General features: G+C 40.8%; 1 protein-coding gene across 1 annotated transcript in view; it reads left to right on the top strand.

The window, feature by feature from the left end:
• Nucleotides 1-2,623: 2,623 nt before the first annotated feature.
• The window catches only part of SPON1 (spondin 1), a 401,779-nt gene continuing 385,365 nt past the window's right edge, over nt 2,624-19,037 (top strand). Inside the window, exon 1 of the mRNA XM_044680980.1 lies at nt 2,624-2,846. Coding sequence (XP_044536915.1) covers nt 2,624-2,846 — 223 coding nt within the window. The remainder of the gene's footprint in view (nt 2,847-19,037) is intronic.

The raw sequence follows: 19,037 nt of genomic DNA, 5'->3' as shown, positions 1-19,037 counted from the left end.
AGAGAGAGAGAGAGAGAGAGAGAGAGAGAGAGAGAGAGAGAGAGAGAGAGAGAGAGAGAAAGTATGTGTTAGATAGCCAAAGATTTAAAATGTGGAAAGAAGACCCAGAAGCCTATAGGATTATGGATCTGGCAAGTGATCTTGATCTAACCTGCCCACATAGACAAATTGAAAAATCTGTATATAGGTGTTCTGGGACATGAGATTATTTCTTCCTTTGGGTTTAGAAAGGGACCAGATTGAAAGCTATTTGGTGGGTTGCTAACCAAGAGAAGAGTTTGACCACCTAGTTTGGGTACTACCTGACCCAAGTTTTAAACATATATATACATACACTGTACTTTTAACAGCCTTTCTCTGGTATATTATTTCTGAATTTGAATAGTCTCTTTCTCTCTCTCTCTCAAGTCTAGTAAACTTAGTATTGTGGTCCTGGAATAAAAAGGGAAAGGGTGGATTCCAGATTCAGATATCTAACTACTGTGACATTGGCAGAAGGGCAGGTATGGGAAAGAATGGGCATAAGAGATGTTTGAGCCCAGGGTGCCAATTCAGTGCTTTGAATTAGGGTAGAATGGGGGTTTAGAAAGTAGAGCCCTAATCAGGAGTATTTTAACTTCGGGCAATCAGAGATGAGTAGTGGGGGAGTATGGTTGGTATAGAGGAAAGTTTTTATCGTGATTCAGTCATACTTTGTTGGACATTGGCACCCCCAGTGGTTGGATGTGAAGAGGGGCATCATAAAGGCCATCCTAGGAAAAAAGGGAGGCTAGCTGTGACTGTGACATGGCAGTTCAGGCTGTGAGACTTTGAGATGAAGTGCAGTGGAATGTGTTTACCATGGGGAGGCAGTGTCTCTTCTCTGGAAGGAAACAGTCTTCTTCATCATATTGTAGCCCTGGGAGAATGTTTCAACTCCCAACTAGTTACAACTTTATAAAGTGGTGAAATATCTTTCACAGGGTTAAGGTCTCCTAGACTGATTCAAAGGTGACCCAGAAAATTTATCATTAAGGCCTAAGGCAGGATGCTAGCTAGCTTAATAATTGGTCGTTAAATAAATGATATATAGTTCCTTCATTCTAGACATCTGGCAAAGTAGAAAACTATGGCTTAAAGGGAGAAGAGAGGTGGGTGGTCAAGGAAAGGTGTTTCAATAGAAATATGGGAGTCATCAGGATGATATGGAGCTAGACAGAGAAAAGGTTAATTATACATGAGAAGGGGTAGGATAAAGATAGGCACAGAAATTCTTGGAGGACCCAGGTGTAGTGGGAGAGCCAGGAAGCAGCCTGAAGGCAACTGATGCCCACAGCTGGAATTCATTGTGCCTACCTCGCAATTTCCCCTAACATCATCCCCAGGATTGTGTAATAGGATAAAATATCAGAAGAATCAAGCCTCTGTGTTGGATGTATGGTGGAATGAGTTAGTGGCAAGGGTCACAAGGTAGAGTGGCTCAGCTAGAACTTTCTCCCAAACCTCTTCACCAAACTTAGCAACTATGCCAATCTTAGACCAAGTTTGCATAACTTTGAATTTAGAAAGTACTTTGACAGATCTTAAAGGGCTATTTGAAGGTGGGTTCTTACTATTGCTTTACCAGGTTCCTCTATTTAGGGAAATGGGTGGAGAGAGATCAATCTCCTTCCTCCTGATGCCCAGTGTTCTAACTGGCACCTCTCCAGCCATTGGCCCAGCTCTCTATGCTTCCCCAGCGAAAGGGCCTGGCCAGGATTCCTCAACGTTAAAGCTGCTTCTCACCCCTCCCCTAAGTGGGGAATCCGCCCCAACAGCCGGGCATCCTGGCCCCATCAGTATTTGACTGGAGGGTGGGGCATTGAGGGAGGAAAAGAGAAAGCAAGTTTAAAGATAATTACCCACAACTGAGAAGAAAAGCAGGCCCTTCTTTGAACTTTTAGAACGACCATAACAACCACCACCCTGCCCCCTAACACCTTTTAAAATTCTGGCCTCTACTCCCTTCCCCTCCCCCTCTATCCCGTCCAGTTGGCGCACAGTGACCAGACTTTGGCCGGAAGGCGAGGGATGAATTTCGATGCTGTCAGCCCAGCTCACATGGTGAGCGTGGCTTGAGCCTGGCTGGATGTCTAGGAGACAGGCAGCAGAGGCAGCGGCAGCAGCAGTGTCTTCCTGCGCTCTGTTATTTCACCAAACCTTGGGAATACCGCTGGGCAGAGTAAACATTACAACTGCTAATCACTAGCTCTGAAAGAAAACAGCGCTTCACTTGGGGATCTGGGCAAAATCAGCCCTCCTGCCTCCGCCTCCCTCCCCCCTCCGCTCCCTCACTAGCTCACTCAACCCGGCGGCAGCTGATTAGAGAGCAGGGAACATTCCCCCGCTGGCTCTCTCGCTCTCTCCCTCTCTTTGTTTCTCCCTTCTTTTCTTCCTCCTTCTCTGCTCCTCTCCACAGTTTCTCGCCCCTCTCGGGGTCTCTGCTCCCTTGGGAAGGGGCGGGGTGGGGGGTTCTTCCTCCAAGGCTGGAGCTGACAAGCCGCTGCCCTGCTCAATCGCCTCCCCTCTGCCCGGCTTTCTCCAGTGGGCATTTCCTCAGCGGCGGCGAGGGCGAGGAGCAGAAAGTTGTGGGGCTCCTGCGAAGATGGGACTTTCTTCTTTAACCTTCTGTTGGGCGCTCCTCACCCTGGCGCCGGCTCTCACGGTGCTGGCGTTCCCAGATGAGACCCTGGACAAAGTCCTCAAGTCCGAGGGCTACTGCAGTCGCATTCTACGCGCCCAGGGCACTCGCCGGGAGGGCTACAATGAGTTCAGCCTCCGGGTAGAAGGGGACCCGGAATTTTATAAGCCGGGTAACAGTTACCGGGGTAAGTAGTCTATACGTTGGGGCTGAGGTCACCGCCAATCCCGGCCACTTGGCCGGCTACTCTGCTCCGAGTCTCCCGCCGGGAGGGTGGCTCCTGGCCGCTTGGGGGAGACTGGGAGCCGGCCCGAGAAGTTCTGAAGGTTCGCTTCCAGTGCCCGGAACGTCTGCGAAGGGTTTTTTTTTTATTGTTTTCTTTTCCTAGTTTGTGAACTCGGAGTAGGGCTTCCGCGTCTGCTCGGGGCAACAGGGGGTTAATGGCAAAGGCATTTTCCTGCCACCTTTTCTTCACGTTTGGTTTTTCGGGTTGGAGTGAGCCGAGCCGTCGGGGCAGCCCGGTGGCTGCTCCGAGGAAACCCAGCTTTCCCTTTTCCCTTCGTCTTCCACGGCTCCCACAACCCCAGGTTCCGGGTGAGCTGCGCTAGGGTTCAAGGACAAGCAGAAAAGAGTGCAAGGGTTCTAGGGCCGGGGCTAGGGGTAGGTGGGGTGGGAAGGGACCCTGGGTTAACCCGTCTTCCCCTACTCACACACCCCTGCCCGCGCAGGTGTGCTGGCTGGAGGCAGTGGAGAGGCGGGGCAGGGCTGGAGGAGGCTCGGAGGAACCCCTCGGGAAAAAGATGGGATTCCGACCCCGCAGGTTGTCTTGCCGCTGCTGCTTCAGGGACTTCCCGGGCGGGGGCGCTTGTATTTTTCCATTCTAACTCCCTGGCTTTCGGCAGGTTCACCTGGGACCTTTCCCCACCTGTGTCTAGAGCCCGTAGCGGTAAATAAAGCCTGTGGAATTGATCTAAATACTCGGTGAGGGAGTCCCTTGTTTCCTCCTAGTGCCGGAAACCTTTTGCTTTGAGGCCTGCAAAACTGGCTGGAGGAGAAATGACCTGTCAGGCCCCTGGTCAAATCTAGCGTCCCCGCAGAGGAGAGCGAGCTTGGGAGCCCCTATCCTGGAGGCAGTTGGGGACCGCAGCCGATAGAGCAAGGTTCTTCTCTTTTTTTGAGCACATTTCTCAACCTGGGTTTCTAGTTAGCTCTAGTCTATCCCTCCCTTGCCAAACCGGCATTCTCATAAAATGGGGGAAGTGAGGAAAGAAGTATTATCCCGAGAGGGGAGAAACCAGCTTCAAAAAAAACCTGCTAGGTTCGAAAAGAGGAGAAGCCGCAAATAGTGAGTGGAATGCGGGGCTCCTAGGCTGGTGAAGAAGGAGTCCCGAAGAAGGGAGGGAACACCCCCGTTTCAAAAAAAGATGCCTGAAAAAGAGACAAGGCAAGCAAAGACTGATCCTCTGGCACTCCTGGGAAGCAAACACACAAAGTTTTAGGAGAGAATTCTACTAAAAACCAAGGTCTCTTCCCTAGCCCTCCCCTTTTCCCCTTCCAAGATGTATAAGCAACGTATTTGATTCACTTGAGGGAGTGAGTGTCGGGGGCTGCAGGAACCCTGAGTCTAGCGGAATTGACTGGGATCCTTCCCTGGGGTTGGATAAAACCTCTTCTTCACTCTGATGCTGGTCCCAGAGGCCTCGCTGCGCCCTCTGCAGTTGTGGACAGGACAACCATAAAAGCCTGACAGGTGAACTGTGCTTTCAGTTACATAAAAACTCACCTCAGAAAAAAGGTGAGAAGGTTCAGTGTAGAACATGGAGAAAAGCAGTAAGGCTGCTATCTCAAAAGACCTAAGCCGAAGGGCCACAGATTGCCATCCGTTTTATCTTCTATGGTTACAGGAATGCGGGTCCTTTTCTTCTAACAAGATTTCCTTCCACCTACAGCTCAGAAACCTAAAGTAGAAGTAGTAATAGAAAACTTGGTGAATTAAAAAAAATCTTTTTGACTTAAAAAAGGAGTAAAAGAGGAAAAACAATTTAAAATGTTTTACCTTTTAATAGAAGAGATAGTATGGTGTTTTTGAGCACAGATTTGCTCATCAGGAGACCTGGGATCCACTTTTAGCTCTGACACAATTCTACTTTATTCCTAGACTGGGGTTTTCTCATCTGTAAAGTAAGGGAGAAGAACAATCTGGGCTTAGCAGCCTGATGCACTAGAATAATCCCCACCTGGTAGTCAAAAGTCCTAATTCTGAGCTTTGGAAACTGTTCTTTCTGTTGTATGATCTTGGACAAATTATTTTAAACTTTCTGGGCCTCAGTTTACCCATTTGGAGGATGTGTAAAATAATACTTGTATATTACCTACCTTTCAGGTTACTGGAGGTTGAGGAAAAACTTTGCAAACCTTTAAGTGCTTTATAGGTAGTATGTACATCATTAATAACATCCCTAGCAGCTCTGACATCCAGTGATTCTACTCAAATGGCACCTTCTTCATGAAGATTTCCTGGCTCCCTCATCTGGAAGCATTCTTTCCCTCATATAAAGTATACACACATGTAAAATACACATCTAGATGTACATTATATCTATTTAAAGCTCATATTCTAATTTGTATTACGTTATTTATGTCTCTTTATTAGTTGGAAAACCACAAAAGAGTAAAGGTATGTGTATGTGTCATAGTAGCATCTGTAGAAGCAGCACCATCCTTGAGGACATCATCTAGAAAATGACCAATACCAGGGTGGACATATCTTTGAGCTTTTTCCATCATTTACTTTCCTTTTCTTCTTGACTCTTGCAGGGATTCCAGCTCTAGTCTTTGACTAATATTGTCAAGACACCTTCTTGGCTAAAGTCAATTAACTGTTAGGTCTTGCTTCCCACTCTGGGTCCAAGAACCTCATGTATGAAGATGAATCTAACTTCTCTAAGTCTATGCCAGTGGAGATGACTGGTCCATCTATGTTGGAAAAATTTCAAGTCTATTGATAGGTTATGCGTTTATTGTGTGCCCAAGGATAGCCTAATAAGCTCAGAGAGCTTCATCTGTGGACTTGCTGCAAAGGGATGAATTTGTTGGCCAACCTCAGAGCAGCTGCTAAATTATAGAGAGAAAGATGTCTTCATCAGTGGAAAAATATACTTACATACTGAAATGGCATACTCTTGAAGAATTGAAACCTACATAGCTTTATATTACTTTACTATTTCAAAGAATCCATGACTTGATCTGTCTGGGCATTTCCTTTATCAAAATACTTTTTTTTTTTATCCTGGGACTCCATTCTAGGAGAATAGGGCCACAACCAGTAGGCAATGGGTCACACAATCGCTCAGGGTCACCCAGCTGGGAAGTGTCTGAGCCCGGGTTTTGAACCTAGGACCTTTCGTCTCTAGGCCTGGCTCTCAATCCACTGAGCTAGCCCAGCTGCCCCTACTTTAGGTTGCAGTTTCTTTAGCAGATGTAGTTTTTACAGAGTGGGGTTTACTACCCTCCATTATTTAAATGATTCCATGGGTTTCTGGTTGGTTGTCTAAGGAGCTTCCTAGGATAGGTTTTTCTGCCTTTAACTAGGTTGGTCCTCAGATGAAACACTGTACAGCTATTGTTGACTTGAATACTTTCTAGCTTATTAACACAACTTTCTAAAGTTTGTGCTTTGCTGGTATCATCCTTCAGGAACCCAGGATATCTTGAATCCTTTTAGTTGCCCTGTCAAGTTGGCAGAAAGTGGAGTTAGTGGAGGATAGATGTATCTTATTACTCTTAAAAGATTGTAATAGGTCAGGAATGAGGAATTTTCTTTATTTCCTTTGCTGTGTAATATAGGGATTTATAAGATTTAGAGTTAGAAGATTCTTAAGAAACTATGTAGTACAGTTTCCTTATTTCACAGAGGAGGAAACAGATATTTAAGAAATGTTAAATGACTTGCTTAAGGTCATACCTGCCATAAATTTAAGAGCTTAGATTTGAACCCAGATACTCAGACTCCATATTCAGTTGCCTTTCAAGTATACCGTGGTCATATCATATAACCCTATATACTTTAGGTAATTTAAACAAGTTAAACTAATTAATAGTTCCTATTTATACTTAACTTACAAAATAACCAACATAAAGAAATATGTAAACATTTTATACAACACATATGTGCAAGTGTATAATGTTTTTCTTGCATCAGTCCCAAGAGACAGGTAATAATATTATTGTCTCTGTTTTATAAAAGAGGAAATTGACTTACCCAAATTCACATTGTGGCAGAGCTAGGCAGTAGTGGTTCAGATCCTAGAACTTTGATCTTCCAACATTGAATTCAGTGTTCCTCGAAGTGCCTCTTATGACCATTGACTTAGTAATTTCAGTTCAGAACTACATTCATTATGTCTTTAGCCTTTCCCCCTTTTTGCTTTAGGGATGGCATTATTTTGCCCTTGGTTTATGCCCTGACTTGCTTTATGTTGTGTCAACATAAATAAAAGGGAGACTATACAGAGGTCTTCATCTTGGAATGTATTCACCCTATGAATCTCATTAAGTCATTAGGAACCAAATGGTGCTGGCTTAGTTGATGTGACATTTTCTACATGAGAGAGTTGGCCTGTGCCCTCTGAGAACAATTATATTAAAAGTAGTTCTGATGTGTTTTATACAGCTTATTGACCACAAAAATTAAAATGTCATTCTTGTTTTTGCTAGTTTTTCAGCTGGGACAAGCACAAACCAACCAAATAGATTTTGTAGATGAATGATTTGTTGACCTGCTTTTTGTCACTCTTTGGTGTTAGAATTACCTAGAATGTACTTATAGTCTAAAACTCCAGTCCCCTACATGTGTATCTATACATATATGTACATGTGTGTCTCTATATATTCACATGCATGTAGTTTTGGATGGGCCGAATTGATCTTCCTGGTGTTAAATCATCATTGTCCCCCTTATGTGTACTGAATAGGATTATTTTTTAACTGGAAAGAGACCTTTGTGGCTATCTAGTCCAAACCTCTCATTTTAAAGATGAAGTAACTGAGGCCTGGTGAAGCTAAGTGAATTCTTTCAGGTCACATAGGCCACCAGTAGTAGGGCTGGGATCTGTCCCAAAAGCTCTTGACTTTAAAGTTAGAATCCTTTTGATTGCCTCATGCTGAATTGAGACCAAACTCTTTAGTCAAGCTCTACCTCATCTTTCTAGTCTTATCTTATATCAGTCTTCCTTGAGAAATCTCTACTACAATCAGATTATTCTCCCCAAACATTTCACTCTTTCCCACTTTATTCCTTTGCTTATAGTATTCTTTATATCTGGAATACCTTTCTCCCACCTTGTTCTGTTGACACCCTACCCATATTTCAAGGACCTGAGAAGTTTTAAAGGACTTGGGATCTTGTGCATCATGCCTTTAACACTTTGAGGATAAAAAACAGGGAAAACAATAAATTGAAATATTTAGTATTAATTTAAATAGTTTAAAATTTTTCTTAAATTCTTCTCTGGCTCTGTTTCTTGCTAATGCAATGTTAAATTTAATGTATACCAATAATAGTAAGACATTTATGTAACCCCTTAAAGTTTTAAAACAATTTTATCTACATTGTTTTCTTTTTTTAGTCTCACAACAATCTTGTAACATAGGTGCTGTCATATTATTTCCAATTTTACTAATGAAGAAACTAATGACTTGTCCATGTCCACAAATCACCTAAGTGTCAGAGGCAAGATTTGTCTCAGGTCTCTACTTATTTCAAGTCCAGCCCTTTGTTGTCTCTGCCATACTGAGATGTTCACCTTTATTGATCGATGCTTTTGAACACTGAGCTGTCTCCATCAGAATGCTAATCATCTTACATAAAAATGTAAAACAGATTCTTCCCATAATTATTCTATGCAGTTTTTAAAGTAGTTTTCTGTGTCTATTCTCAGTTTTTGTATTTCTCTGTCTTTCTATCTTAGAGTACTGTGTTTGCTGCTTACTTGAGCATTCACTTAACTTTCTGGACTCAGTTTCTTTCCCTAGAAAATGAGGACAAGGATAACTGATCTGTTTACCTAACATGGTGGCTTCAAGGGTTAAATGAGATAATGGATCATTCTTAAGGTGCTTTGGAAACTACAATGCTATACAAATGTAACAATTTGTAAGTTGCTTGATTGACTGTCATATTTAGGAGAAAGGTCCATGGATGGGAGGTTCTCTATCATTTAGCCTTTGGTGATGAGCAAGTCACAGCAAATTTTTCATCTCCTTTTCTGAATCTGTAAATAGAGAAGTTGGACTTAGCTGACCTTTAAGGTCCCTTCTGTGTCTGTTATTTGAAGAGTCTGTGTAAGAGTTCCATTTATTGCCTCTCAGATAGGAACAGGAACTGGGTCTGTGGATGTGACATGTCCAAAGTCACATGGCCAGCATCTGTCAGAGGTGGGACTCAACTACCAGTTTGAGTACAAGTCTTCCTGGCTTCAAGGCCAACTATATATCTATAGGTACCTATTGTGTTCTCAGTATCAAAAATTTCTATTGGTCTACCTTTCAGGCAATCAAAATGTCTTTCAGATGAGCTGTAGAGCATGAGGCTAACTAGATTCTCTACCCCCTCAAATCTTCTGGTTTCCCTTCTTCCATTTCATTTCACTTCATTGAAGCTTCACTTCCTTTTTTTTTCAAGACCTTAAATGTTTTTTAATTTTTAAGAAAATATTTTCCCATGTTTACATAATTAATTTTCTTTCCCTCCCCTCTTCCCTCCTCCCTCCCAGAACTTACAAGCGATTCCACTGGGTTATACAAATATTATCACTTGATACCTATTTCCATATTATTCGTTTTTTCTAAGAGTGATTTTTTAAAGCACAAACCCCAAATCACATACCCATATATACATGTGATAAGTGATGTCATATGTTTTTCTTTTGCATTTGTACTCCCATAGTTCTTTCTCTCAATGTGGATAGCATTCTTTCATGTAAGTCCTTCAGAAGTGTCCTAGCTTGTTGCATTGCTACTAGTAGCAAAGTCCATTACATTGAATTGTTTCACAATGTTTTACTTTCTGTGTACAAGGTTCTCCTGATTCTGCTCATTTCACTCTGCATCAGTTCATTGAGGTTCTCCCAGTTCATACAGAAATACTCCAGATCATCATTCCTTAGTATTCAATAGTATTCCATCACTATCACATACCACAATTTGTTCAGCCATTCCCCAGAGAACATTTTTTAATATCTCTGATAACATAAAACACAGATATAAAACATTCCTTTATCTAGAAGATGCTCCTTTTATATCAGAGCTCAATAGTATAATAAATTGCTACATAATAAAATCTTTGCCATTTGGTGCTCCAGGAAAATGAGACAGTCTAGCTTGCTGAGGCTTGTGGCATTGGGGCACAGTTGTCTGGACTAGTTTTCATTCCTGATATAATCTGAATGTTTTCAGTTTAACATCTCTAATCAATTGTACTGTTCCTTTCCCCCTCTTTTCTCCCCAAGGAAGCAAAGATACCCAGTTGCCATATAAGCATTCAGAGTATCAGGGCATCAAATATTGGATGGGCTTTATGTCACTTGTTAGAAAACGTAAAACTCAAAACACTTGCCTCTGGGTTCACCAATAAATCTCGCTTCCCCTCTGGTCAGCTTCCACCTCTCCCAGGAAACTCAACAGACTTGTAATGCCGATATAGGGTTATGTCATGTTATATTATTCCTTTCAGAGGAAAAGACTTAGGGTTGCTAGAGAATGACTCCTTTCTCTCAGACTATATACTCCACATAACATATAGTAATTGTGAAGAATGAAATTCAGGTTTGCTCCTCTATACTAGTGGCATCAAACTCAAACAGAAACCGATCCCTGTCAGCTATATGCTGACTTAGAAAACCACAAATGATTATTATCTATGTTTTATCATATTTTAATATATTTTATTAAACATTCTCAGTTGCATTTTAATCTCATTCAGATCACACGACTTTAGCCCTGGAGTTTGACACATCTACTCTACACTGCAGTTCTCTTTGCTCATTGTTTCTTTTTGGCTCTGGTTCCTATTTGACTTAAGAATTTGGCATCATTTAGGAAAGAATGCTGGACCTGGAGTCAGAAGACTTGTATTTAAAACCCCGCTTTGCTGTTCACTACCTGTGTGACTTTGGGCAAGCCATGAGTCTCAGGTTCCTCATTTGTAAAATGAGGAGATTGGTTTGGATGACCTCTAAATTACCTTTCAGCCTGAAAAGACTATATTTTTTCATTCTTTTCTATCTCCATTGGCATCTCTCCTTTTTCTTTGCTTTACTGTGAAAATTCTAATTTTTGCCAGGCATGACGACATGTCTATAATCTCTTCTACCAGGGAGGGTGAGGCAGATGGATATTTTGACCTTGGGTGTTCTGAGCTAGACTATGTAGGGAACTATGCTAGCTGGGTGCTTGCACCAAGTTTAGCATTAATGTTATGAGCCCTCTGGAATTGAGCATTCACCACATTGCCTAAGGAAGGTCAGACCCACCCAGGTTGGAAATGAAGTAGATCAGAATTCTTGGGATTGGGTCCATGATCAACCTCAGTATTTCCTTTCCTTTCCTTTTTTTTTTTTTTAAACCTCTGCTTTTCTGTCTTGGAATTAATGCTAAATTCCAAGGTAGAAGAGTGGTAAGGGTTAGACAATTGGAATTAAATGACTTGCCTAGGGCACACAGCTAGAAAGTTTATAAACCCAAATTTGAATCTAGGACCTCCTGCCCCCAGGCCTACCACTCTTATTCACTGAGCCACCTAGCTCTCCCAGACCCAGTACTTTTAATCTAGATGAGATAGGGATACCCATTGGTAATTTCAAGGAAAAAAAGCTGATTTTATAAACATTATTTAATGCTAATTCTCTTTTCCTTTCCCAGGTTTAGTCAACTTATTAAGTGTAATTTTTTTAGTCTATGATTCTTTTTAGAGCGTTTTTAAGCCCTAGACTACTGCTAATTAGCCAGAGGTTAGGAGTAAATTACAGCACCTACTGTGCCGGGCTGTCATGAGGACCAAATGTGATCATATTTGCAAAGGGCTTGGCACATGGTGGGTGTTATATAAATGCTTATTTCTTTCCATCTTACCCCCAAAGAGGTGGGGCTTATGGGGCTACTTCCACGTCCAGAATAATTCAAAAAGTCTGAATGTACCAGACACCAATCTGGCAGAATTTTTTTTCCTTGTGCTTGATCTCTGTCAGCACAGTCAGCAAATATCTATTGAATGAATGGATGAATGTTTTATTAAATAATTGATATTTAGTAAATACCCACAACTTACTGCATAAAGTGCAACTGGAGCCAGTGCAAAAAAACAGAATTTTTCTGTGCTTTTTGCTAATGGCAGAGTAATGTGCCATCAGATTGTTTTCCACTCAGCAAGAGTTATAAAAATCACAAGATTTTTGAGTTGGAAAAGACCTTAGCGGCAATCTTGTTCAACCTATATCCCCAAAGATATTCCTGCAAAGCATTAAATAACAAGTGGCTATCCAGCAGGTGATTAAAACCACCTATAAGGATGGGGAACTGTTTCTGATACTAGTTCATTCCACTTAGAGATAGTGCTGGTTTTTAGGAAGATATTCCTGACTTCAAACTTAAATTTGTTTTTTGCAACTTCTACTCACTGTTACTGATTCTGATCTCTAGAGGAAAATAGAATGAATCTTCTTTTCCTTCCATATGACAGCCCTTCAAATACTTGAAGACAGCTTAGTGTTCCCCTCAGTGTTTTTTCGCCAGGATAAGTATCCCAAATTAAATTATTCCTCAGATGACATGGACTCAAGACTCTTCACCATTCTGGCTGCCGTGCCCTAGATGCTTTCCAATTTACCAGTGTCCTTCCTAAATCCTAGTACTTGAACTGAACATAATACTCCAGGTGTGGTCTGATCAGGGCAGAGGATAAAGGGATGATTACTTTATTAGTTCTTGAATCTATGCCTCTCAAAGTAGTCCAAGAATTTATCAATTCTTTTGCCTGACATATCACACTATTGACTCATATTGAGCCTGCTGTCCAGTTAAACTCCCAGATATTTTTCAGATAAACTGCTCTCTAGCCAAGTCTCCCCTCTCTTGTATTTGTGAGGTTGATTCTCTGAATCTGGATGAGGCTTTACCTTTAACCTTTTAAAACTGAACTTTATTTAGTTTGGCTCAATGTCAAGATCTTATTGCTTATTCATTGTTTCTCCTTGGCTCTGGTTCTTACTTGACTTAAGAATCTGGCATCATTTAAAAAAGAATACTGGATTTGGAGTCAAAAGACTTGTGTTCAAAACCCTGCCTTGCTTTTTGCTGTGTGACTTTTGGTAAGCCAGAGTCTCAGGTTCCTCATCCTTCTGCCCTTCAGTTTTATATATTTTTATTACCAGCAAATTGGTTTCAATTTTGTTTCTTTGGAGAGGCTCAGCACTTTAGATTCAAGTTTTTCTATTCTGACAATTCTTTGTGCAAGCTATAAATTCTGCTTCCATGATTATTTCTCTGTTGAGCCATTCAGAAATACCCTGCCGTGGTTCCATGTTCTCTTGGAAATCCATAGGGTCCTCTCTCTCACCAAGTATTGATTTGTTTTCCTTTGTCTTGCAGTCCTTATTCACATATGTTTGGATTTATGTCCTGGAGATGTCTTGGAGACCAGATTCCTTTGTGTTATTAATATTTCCCCAGTTGATTTATCTGCTTGTGCTCAAAGTTTTTACCTGAATTTTCTTCTAGAGATTGTCAATAATTTCAGCCTTTCCTCCTCCCTCCCCTTATATTGTCCTATCTCTCACTTTCTGACTCCTTCCCCTTTGATATTAGATCATCTAAGGACTGGATCTCAAAAATTTAAATTAAGTGCTAGGGAATTTACTTTTCATCTGCCTCAGTCCTTGTCCCAAATGAATTTCTGTGGGATAGACTGGCCTCAGCTGGATGATGCAAGTCTCTTTTACTTCAGGTCCTCTCCCACATGTTGACATCCTTCCCAGAATAAATTCCCTGTTCTTTGGTTGAACAGTGCAAAGCAGCAGACATGTCTCTACTTTCCTACACCACCACCTCCACTTGGAGTATATCTGTGCTTTGACAGAGGTGAGTTCTCTTGTTTGTTGCCACAGAATGGAAGGATGAAGGGAAGACAAAGGGTGTGCTGACAGAAGCTCCAGTAGCATCAAGAGAACTACTGAGTGGATCCCAGAGGGGGTTCTGTTTTTTAGGTTTATCAGATCTTGGAGGTTGGCAGTGGAGGGATTAGGGATTAGCCTTCTCTGTTGTTAATTCATTAGGTAGTTATCTTACTAAGGTTGTTGGTGTCTTAGCCTTTAATGACAGATGGAAATACTTTGTTTTTTTGCATATTAATTTTTTTGGAGAATTTTGAGAGGTTACAAGGATTGGAGAAAATAGCTAGATTTCTGTCTTGTTAGGCTTGTGACCCCAACAAGATCTTTTAAAGTTCTATCTAATGTGTTAGCTGATCCATAGTTGTATCACCTATACATCTGAAGATCATAACATCTCTGCTTTTATCCAAATCACTAATAAAAAAATTAAAGAGCTTATGGGAAAGAATGCTATCTACAGGGGGCAGCTGGGTAGCTCAGTGGAGTGAGAGTCAGGCCTAGAGACAGGAGGTCCTAGGTTCAAACCCGGCCTCAGCCACTTCCCAGCTGTGTGACCCTGGGCAAGTCACTTGACCCCCATTGCCCACCCTTACCAATCTTCCACCTATGAGACAATACACCGAAGTACAAGGGTTTTTTAAAAAAAAGAATGCTATCTACATCCAGAGAAAGAACTATGAGAACAGATATGAAGAAGAAAAACATATGATTGATCATGGAGTTCTATAGGGATATGATTAGGGTTTTGATGTTAAAAGATCACTCTTGTGCAAATATGATTAACATGGAAATAGGTTTTGAACAATGATACATGTATAACCCAGTGGAATTGCTTATCAGCTACAGGAGGGAGGAGGGAAGAGGGGTGGAAAAAATCATGAATCATGTAACCATGGAAAAATATTCTAAATAAAAAAAATTTTAAATATTAAAGAGCATGGGGCCCATTACTGATCCCTGGGTCATTTCTCCTGCTGAGTAATTATCGAACCTTTAACAACTATTATTCTGGTGAGATTAACATTGTAGGGAAGGATAAAGGGTAAAGGGAAATTATTTATATAGTGCCTACTGTGCAACAGGCATTGAACTGTGTTTTACAAATATCTCATTCTGTCTTCACAATAATTTTAAGAGGTAGGTGTTGTTATTATCTCCACTTTACAGTTGAGGAAACTGACTGAGAAATTAGGCAACTTGTCTAGTTTACACATATAGTAAGTCTCTGCAGGCAGATTCAAAGAATCAAATGTTCTTGACTCCAGACCCAGGACTTGAACCACTACACAACCTAGTTGTTACAATTTGGTGACCTTTTAAATTAAATGTAAATTTTGAGTTTGTTTCTGTATGATTTCTTCTAACACATTTTTTATAGGTAGAAAACTATACCACTTCACAAAACTCACAATTGGCAGCCCTCAGATGCCTATATCCACAAACAAACTTTAGGTTTATGTCGAAATAAGGGGCCCCATTTAACTGAATATCTTCTGGTGTAGTAGAAGCTGTTGACAGAGAAGACTGGACCATTCCACCCCTACCCTCATGGAAGACCTAGTTTCTGCCTGCCTAACTTGCTTGAGGGACTGGAAGCCCAGGCTAAGCAGAGATGGGACCATTTATGTACTTTTTAACCATTTACCTTGTATAAAAATGTGGTACTGTTTTTATTAGGTTCCTATCTTTTTTTATGTTCCGCTATCAGTTTTTAAGTTTTGTGCCTCTTATCCCATTACTCCTATAAACCCTATGGTTTTTACTGTGTGATTTTTTTTCATAGCCTGATGCTTTTTAGAAATGCATATGCTGTGTTATATATTCTCAATTAATCTAATTATATTATAGTATAGTCCACATCTTTCCTTGCTTTTTGTAAGAATAGCTTGAAATATTTTCTCAAATGCTTTATTGAAATCTTGTTAAACTCTATCACAAATGCCCCCCCACCCCCACCCCGGCCCCTTTTCTCCTGAGTTTATTAGGCTTGTCAAAAAATGTTAATGATGTATCTGGCATGGTTTATTTTTGATGACGTCTTGCTGATTCTTCAAAATGACCCCTTCTCTTTTTACAGATTCTCTACCCATCTCTTTAATGATCCATCCTAGAATTTCCCCAGAAACTGAAAACAGGCTCATCAGCTTTTTTTCACTTCTTCCTGTTCTTGCCTTTTTTGTGGGGAGGGGCAGTTTGGGGAGGGAAAGAATTAGGGCATTTTATCATTTCCAGTCCTTTTGTACCTCTCCTATTCTCTTTTTCAAATATCCCTGTAGTTATTTAGAAATCTCATTTCTCTATTCTTTCAGTACCAGAAAATGTAGTTTATCTGGGCCAAGTAACTTAGATTCATCAGAGGTTGGCTGCTCTGTTGCTATCTCCTTATTTATCTTGGTTACCAACTCCATGTTAGTCATTTTTTTTCTATTACTACGTGCATTACAAAAGCCATTTTTATTGATAAAGAAGATAAACTTTACCAGTATTTGAGCAGCTATTCCTTCTCTCTCTTGATCACTGCATCCACCTGAGACAGTGATCCCATGATTTCATTTATTTATTTATTTTTTATTACACTTACCTTTTGTCTTAGAATCAATACTAAGAATTGGTTCCAAGGCAGAAGAGTGGTAAAGGCTAGGCAATTGGGGTTAAGTGACTTGCCTAGGGTCACTTAGCTAGGAAGTGTCTGAGGCCAGGTTTAAACTTGGGTCCTTCTGGCTCTCTATCCATTGAGTCAACTAGCTGACTCTTCAGTACTCTTACATACCCTTCTCTTTCCCCTAACATAGCTTTAAAGTTTTCTTTTACTTATTTAATTAATTTAGAGTATTTTTCCATGGTTCCATGATTCATGTTCTTTTCCTCCCCTCCTCCCACCTCCCTCCTGTAGCTGACATGCAATTCCACTGGGTTTTACATGTGTCATTGATTAAGACCTATTTCCATATTATTATTTGCACTAGGGTGATCACTTAGAGCAATGGTCGGCAACCTTTTTGGCCCTGAGAGCCATAAATGCCTGCGGAAGGAGGAGGATGGAGGCGGAAGGCACTGGAATATGGGGCGGGGGCTGAAGGGCCCCCTGTGGCACATCCTGGGGCTCTGCCCGGACTGGCCAGTAGGGAGGTGGAGCCAGATATGGCTTGAGAGCCATGTGTTGCGGACCCCTGACTTAGAGTCTACATCCCCAATCATATCCCCATCAACCCATGTGATCAAGCAGTTTTTTTTCTGTTTCTACTCCCACAGTTCTTTTCTCTGGATGTGGATAGCATCTTTCTCATAAGACCCTCAGAATTGTCCTGGATCATTGCATTGCTGATAATAGAGAAGTCTTACATTTGATTGTGCCACAGTATATCAGACTCTATGTAGAATGGTCTCCTGGTTCTGCTCCTTTCACTCTGAATCAGTTCCTGGACGTCGTTCCAGTTCACATGGAATTCCTCCAGTTTATTATTCCTTTGAGCACAATAGTATTCCATCACCAACAGATGCTACAATTTGTTCAGCCATTCCCCAATTTAAGGGCATCCCCTCATTTTCCAATTTTTTGCCACAAATACAAAAAGCACGACTATAAATATTTTTGTACAAGTATTTTTTCCTTATTATCTCTTTGGCACACAGGCCCACCTAACATAGCTTTTAACAAAAAGCTAAGATTGTCCATAGCTTTCTCTGATCAGTTCATTCCCATTTTAGCAATTCTTGTTACATTTTTACAAATAGTACCATATTGTGTTTATCTCAACCATTTTTTGTTACCATCTTCTGTACATTTATTCTTATTTAGTTGATATTTATTTGGTTGTATTCCTTGTGCACCATATCCATTTCTTCAAATAATGCATATTTTTCCTTCTTATTGGAATTGTGTCCTTTTGTGGCTTAAGAATTTCATTCTTGAGAGTTTCCAAGACCTCCTGTACTGACTTTCTGTATAGAATTTTACTTCATGGAATCTCTTCTAATCTTCTGAAACCTTTAATAACTGTTCTTCCCAAATCTAGGACACATAGTAGCCTTTTCTTTTTCACACATTCTAGAAGAGAGTGGCCACTTTGTCCTCAGTGAATTTCAGGTGCTCCCTCAATCTGGATCAGTAGTGAAATACTTTGTTGGGCTTTTAAAATCCTTTGCAAATGGGCCATTTCTTACCATTCTAATCTCAAACTTTCTTCTTAAAATATTCTACCATCCAACAATATTGACTTCTTGCTTTTCCATGCATACAGTATTCAGTCCCTGCCTCCTGAGTTCTCTGTGCATTTTCACTATTTTTGTTTCCCATATCTAGAATGTGTTCCTTCCTTGTCCCCACCTTCTCTCTTCCTTCAAGACTCAGTTGAAATCTGAATTTCCACAAGAGGCTTTTTTGTCTTCCTTGCTGCTAGTGCCTTCTCTCTAAGATTATTACCAATTTATATATCATACACCCACACAAGTTTTGATAGATTGTGAGCTTCTTGAGGGACTCTGTTTTTGCTTTTTTTTTTTTGTCTTCCTAGTTTTGGCAAGTAGGTGACACAGTGAATAGAGCTCCAAGTCTGAAACCACAAAGACTTCCTGAGTTCAAATTCAGTTTCAGACATTATTAGCTATGTGACCCTGGGCAAGTCTTTTAACTCTGTTGGCCTCAGTTTCCTCCTCTGTAAAATGAGTTAGAGAAAGAAATGACAAACCACTCCAGAACCTTTGCTAAGAAAACCCCAGATGAAGTCACCTAGAGTCAGAAATGACTGAGTAGCAACAAAATGTTTAATATAGGGCTTGGCACACACTCAGCATTTAATAAATGTTTATTGATTGAAGATTCTCATCATTTCTACCTCAGCACTGGGTTCCTCCTCCCTATTTGTAGGATACAAAATAGAATTTTCCCTTGTTTATTTCTCCACCTTTTGAAGGATAAAATTATCATTAAAGGATGTCAAGAAGTTATTATCTGGTCTGTTTTTGGCAGAGAGGGAAAGAGAGAGTATTTGCTTCAGCATAAAGTCTTAATAATTGAAGTCTGCTGTCAGTACTCTATCATATCTCTGTGCCAAGTTTTCGATCTGTTTGTTCAGCTCCTCAGCTAGTTCCTCTGTTGATCCAGGGGGTCAATAATGTCCTCCAAAGACACAGATGCTTTCTCCCTCAATTTCTTCTTCTATTGTTCTCCACTTAATTGTTCTCTCCCTTTTTTTTTCTTCCCATTTCTTCTT

Source organism: Gracilinanus agilis, chromosome 6, assembly GCF_016433145.1.
Source record: "Gracilinanus agilis isolate LMUSP501 chromosome 6, AgileGrace, whole genome shotgun sequence".
In the NCBI taxonomy this organism is placed as follows: domain Eukaryota; kingdom Metazoa; phylum Chordata; class Mammalia; order Didelphimorphia; family Didelphidae; genus Gracilinanus; species Gracilinanus agilis.
This window is presented reverse-complemented; position numbering and strand designations above follow the sequence as displayed.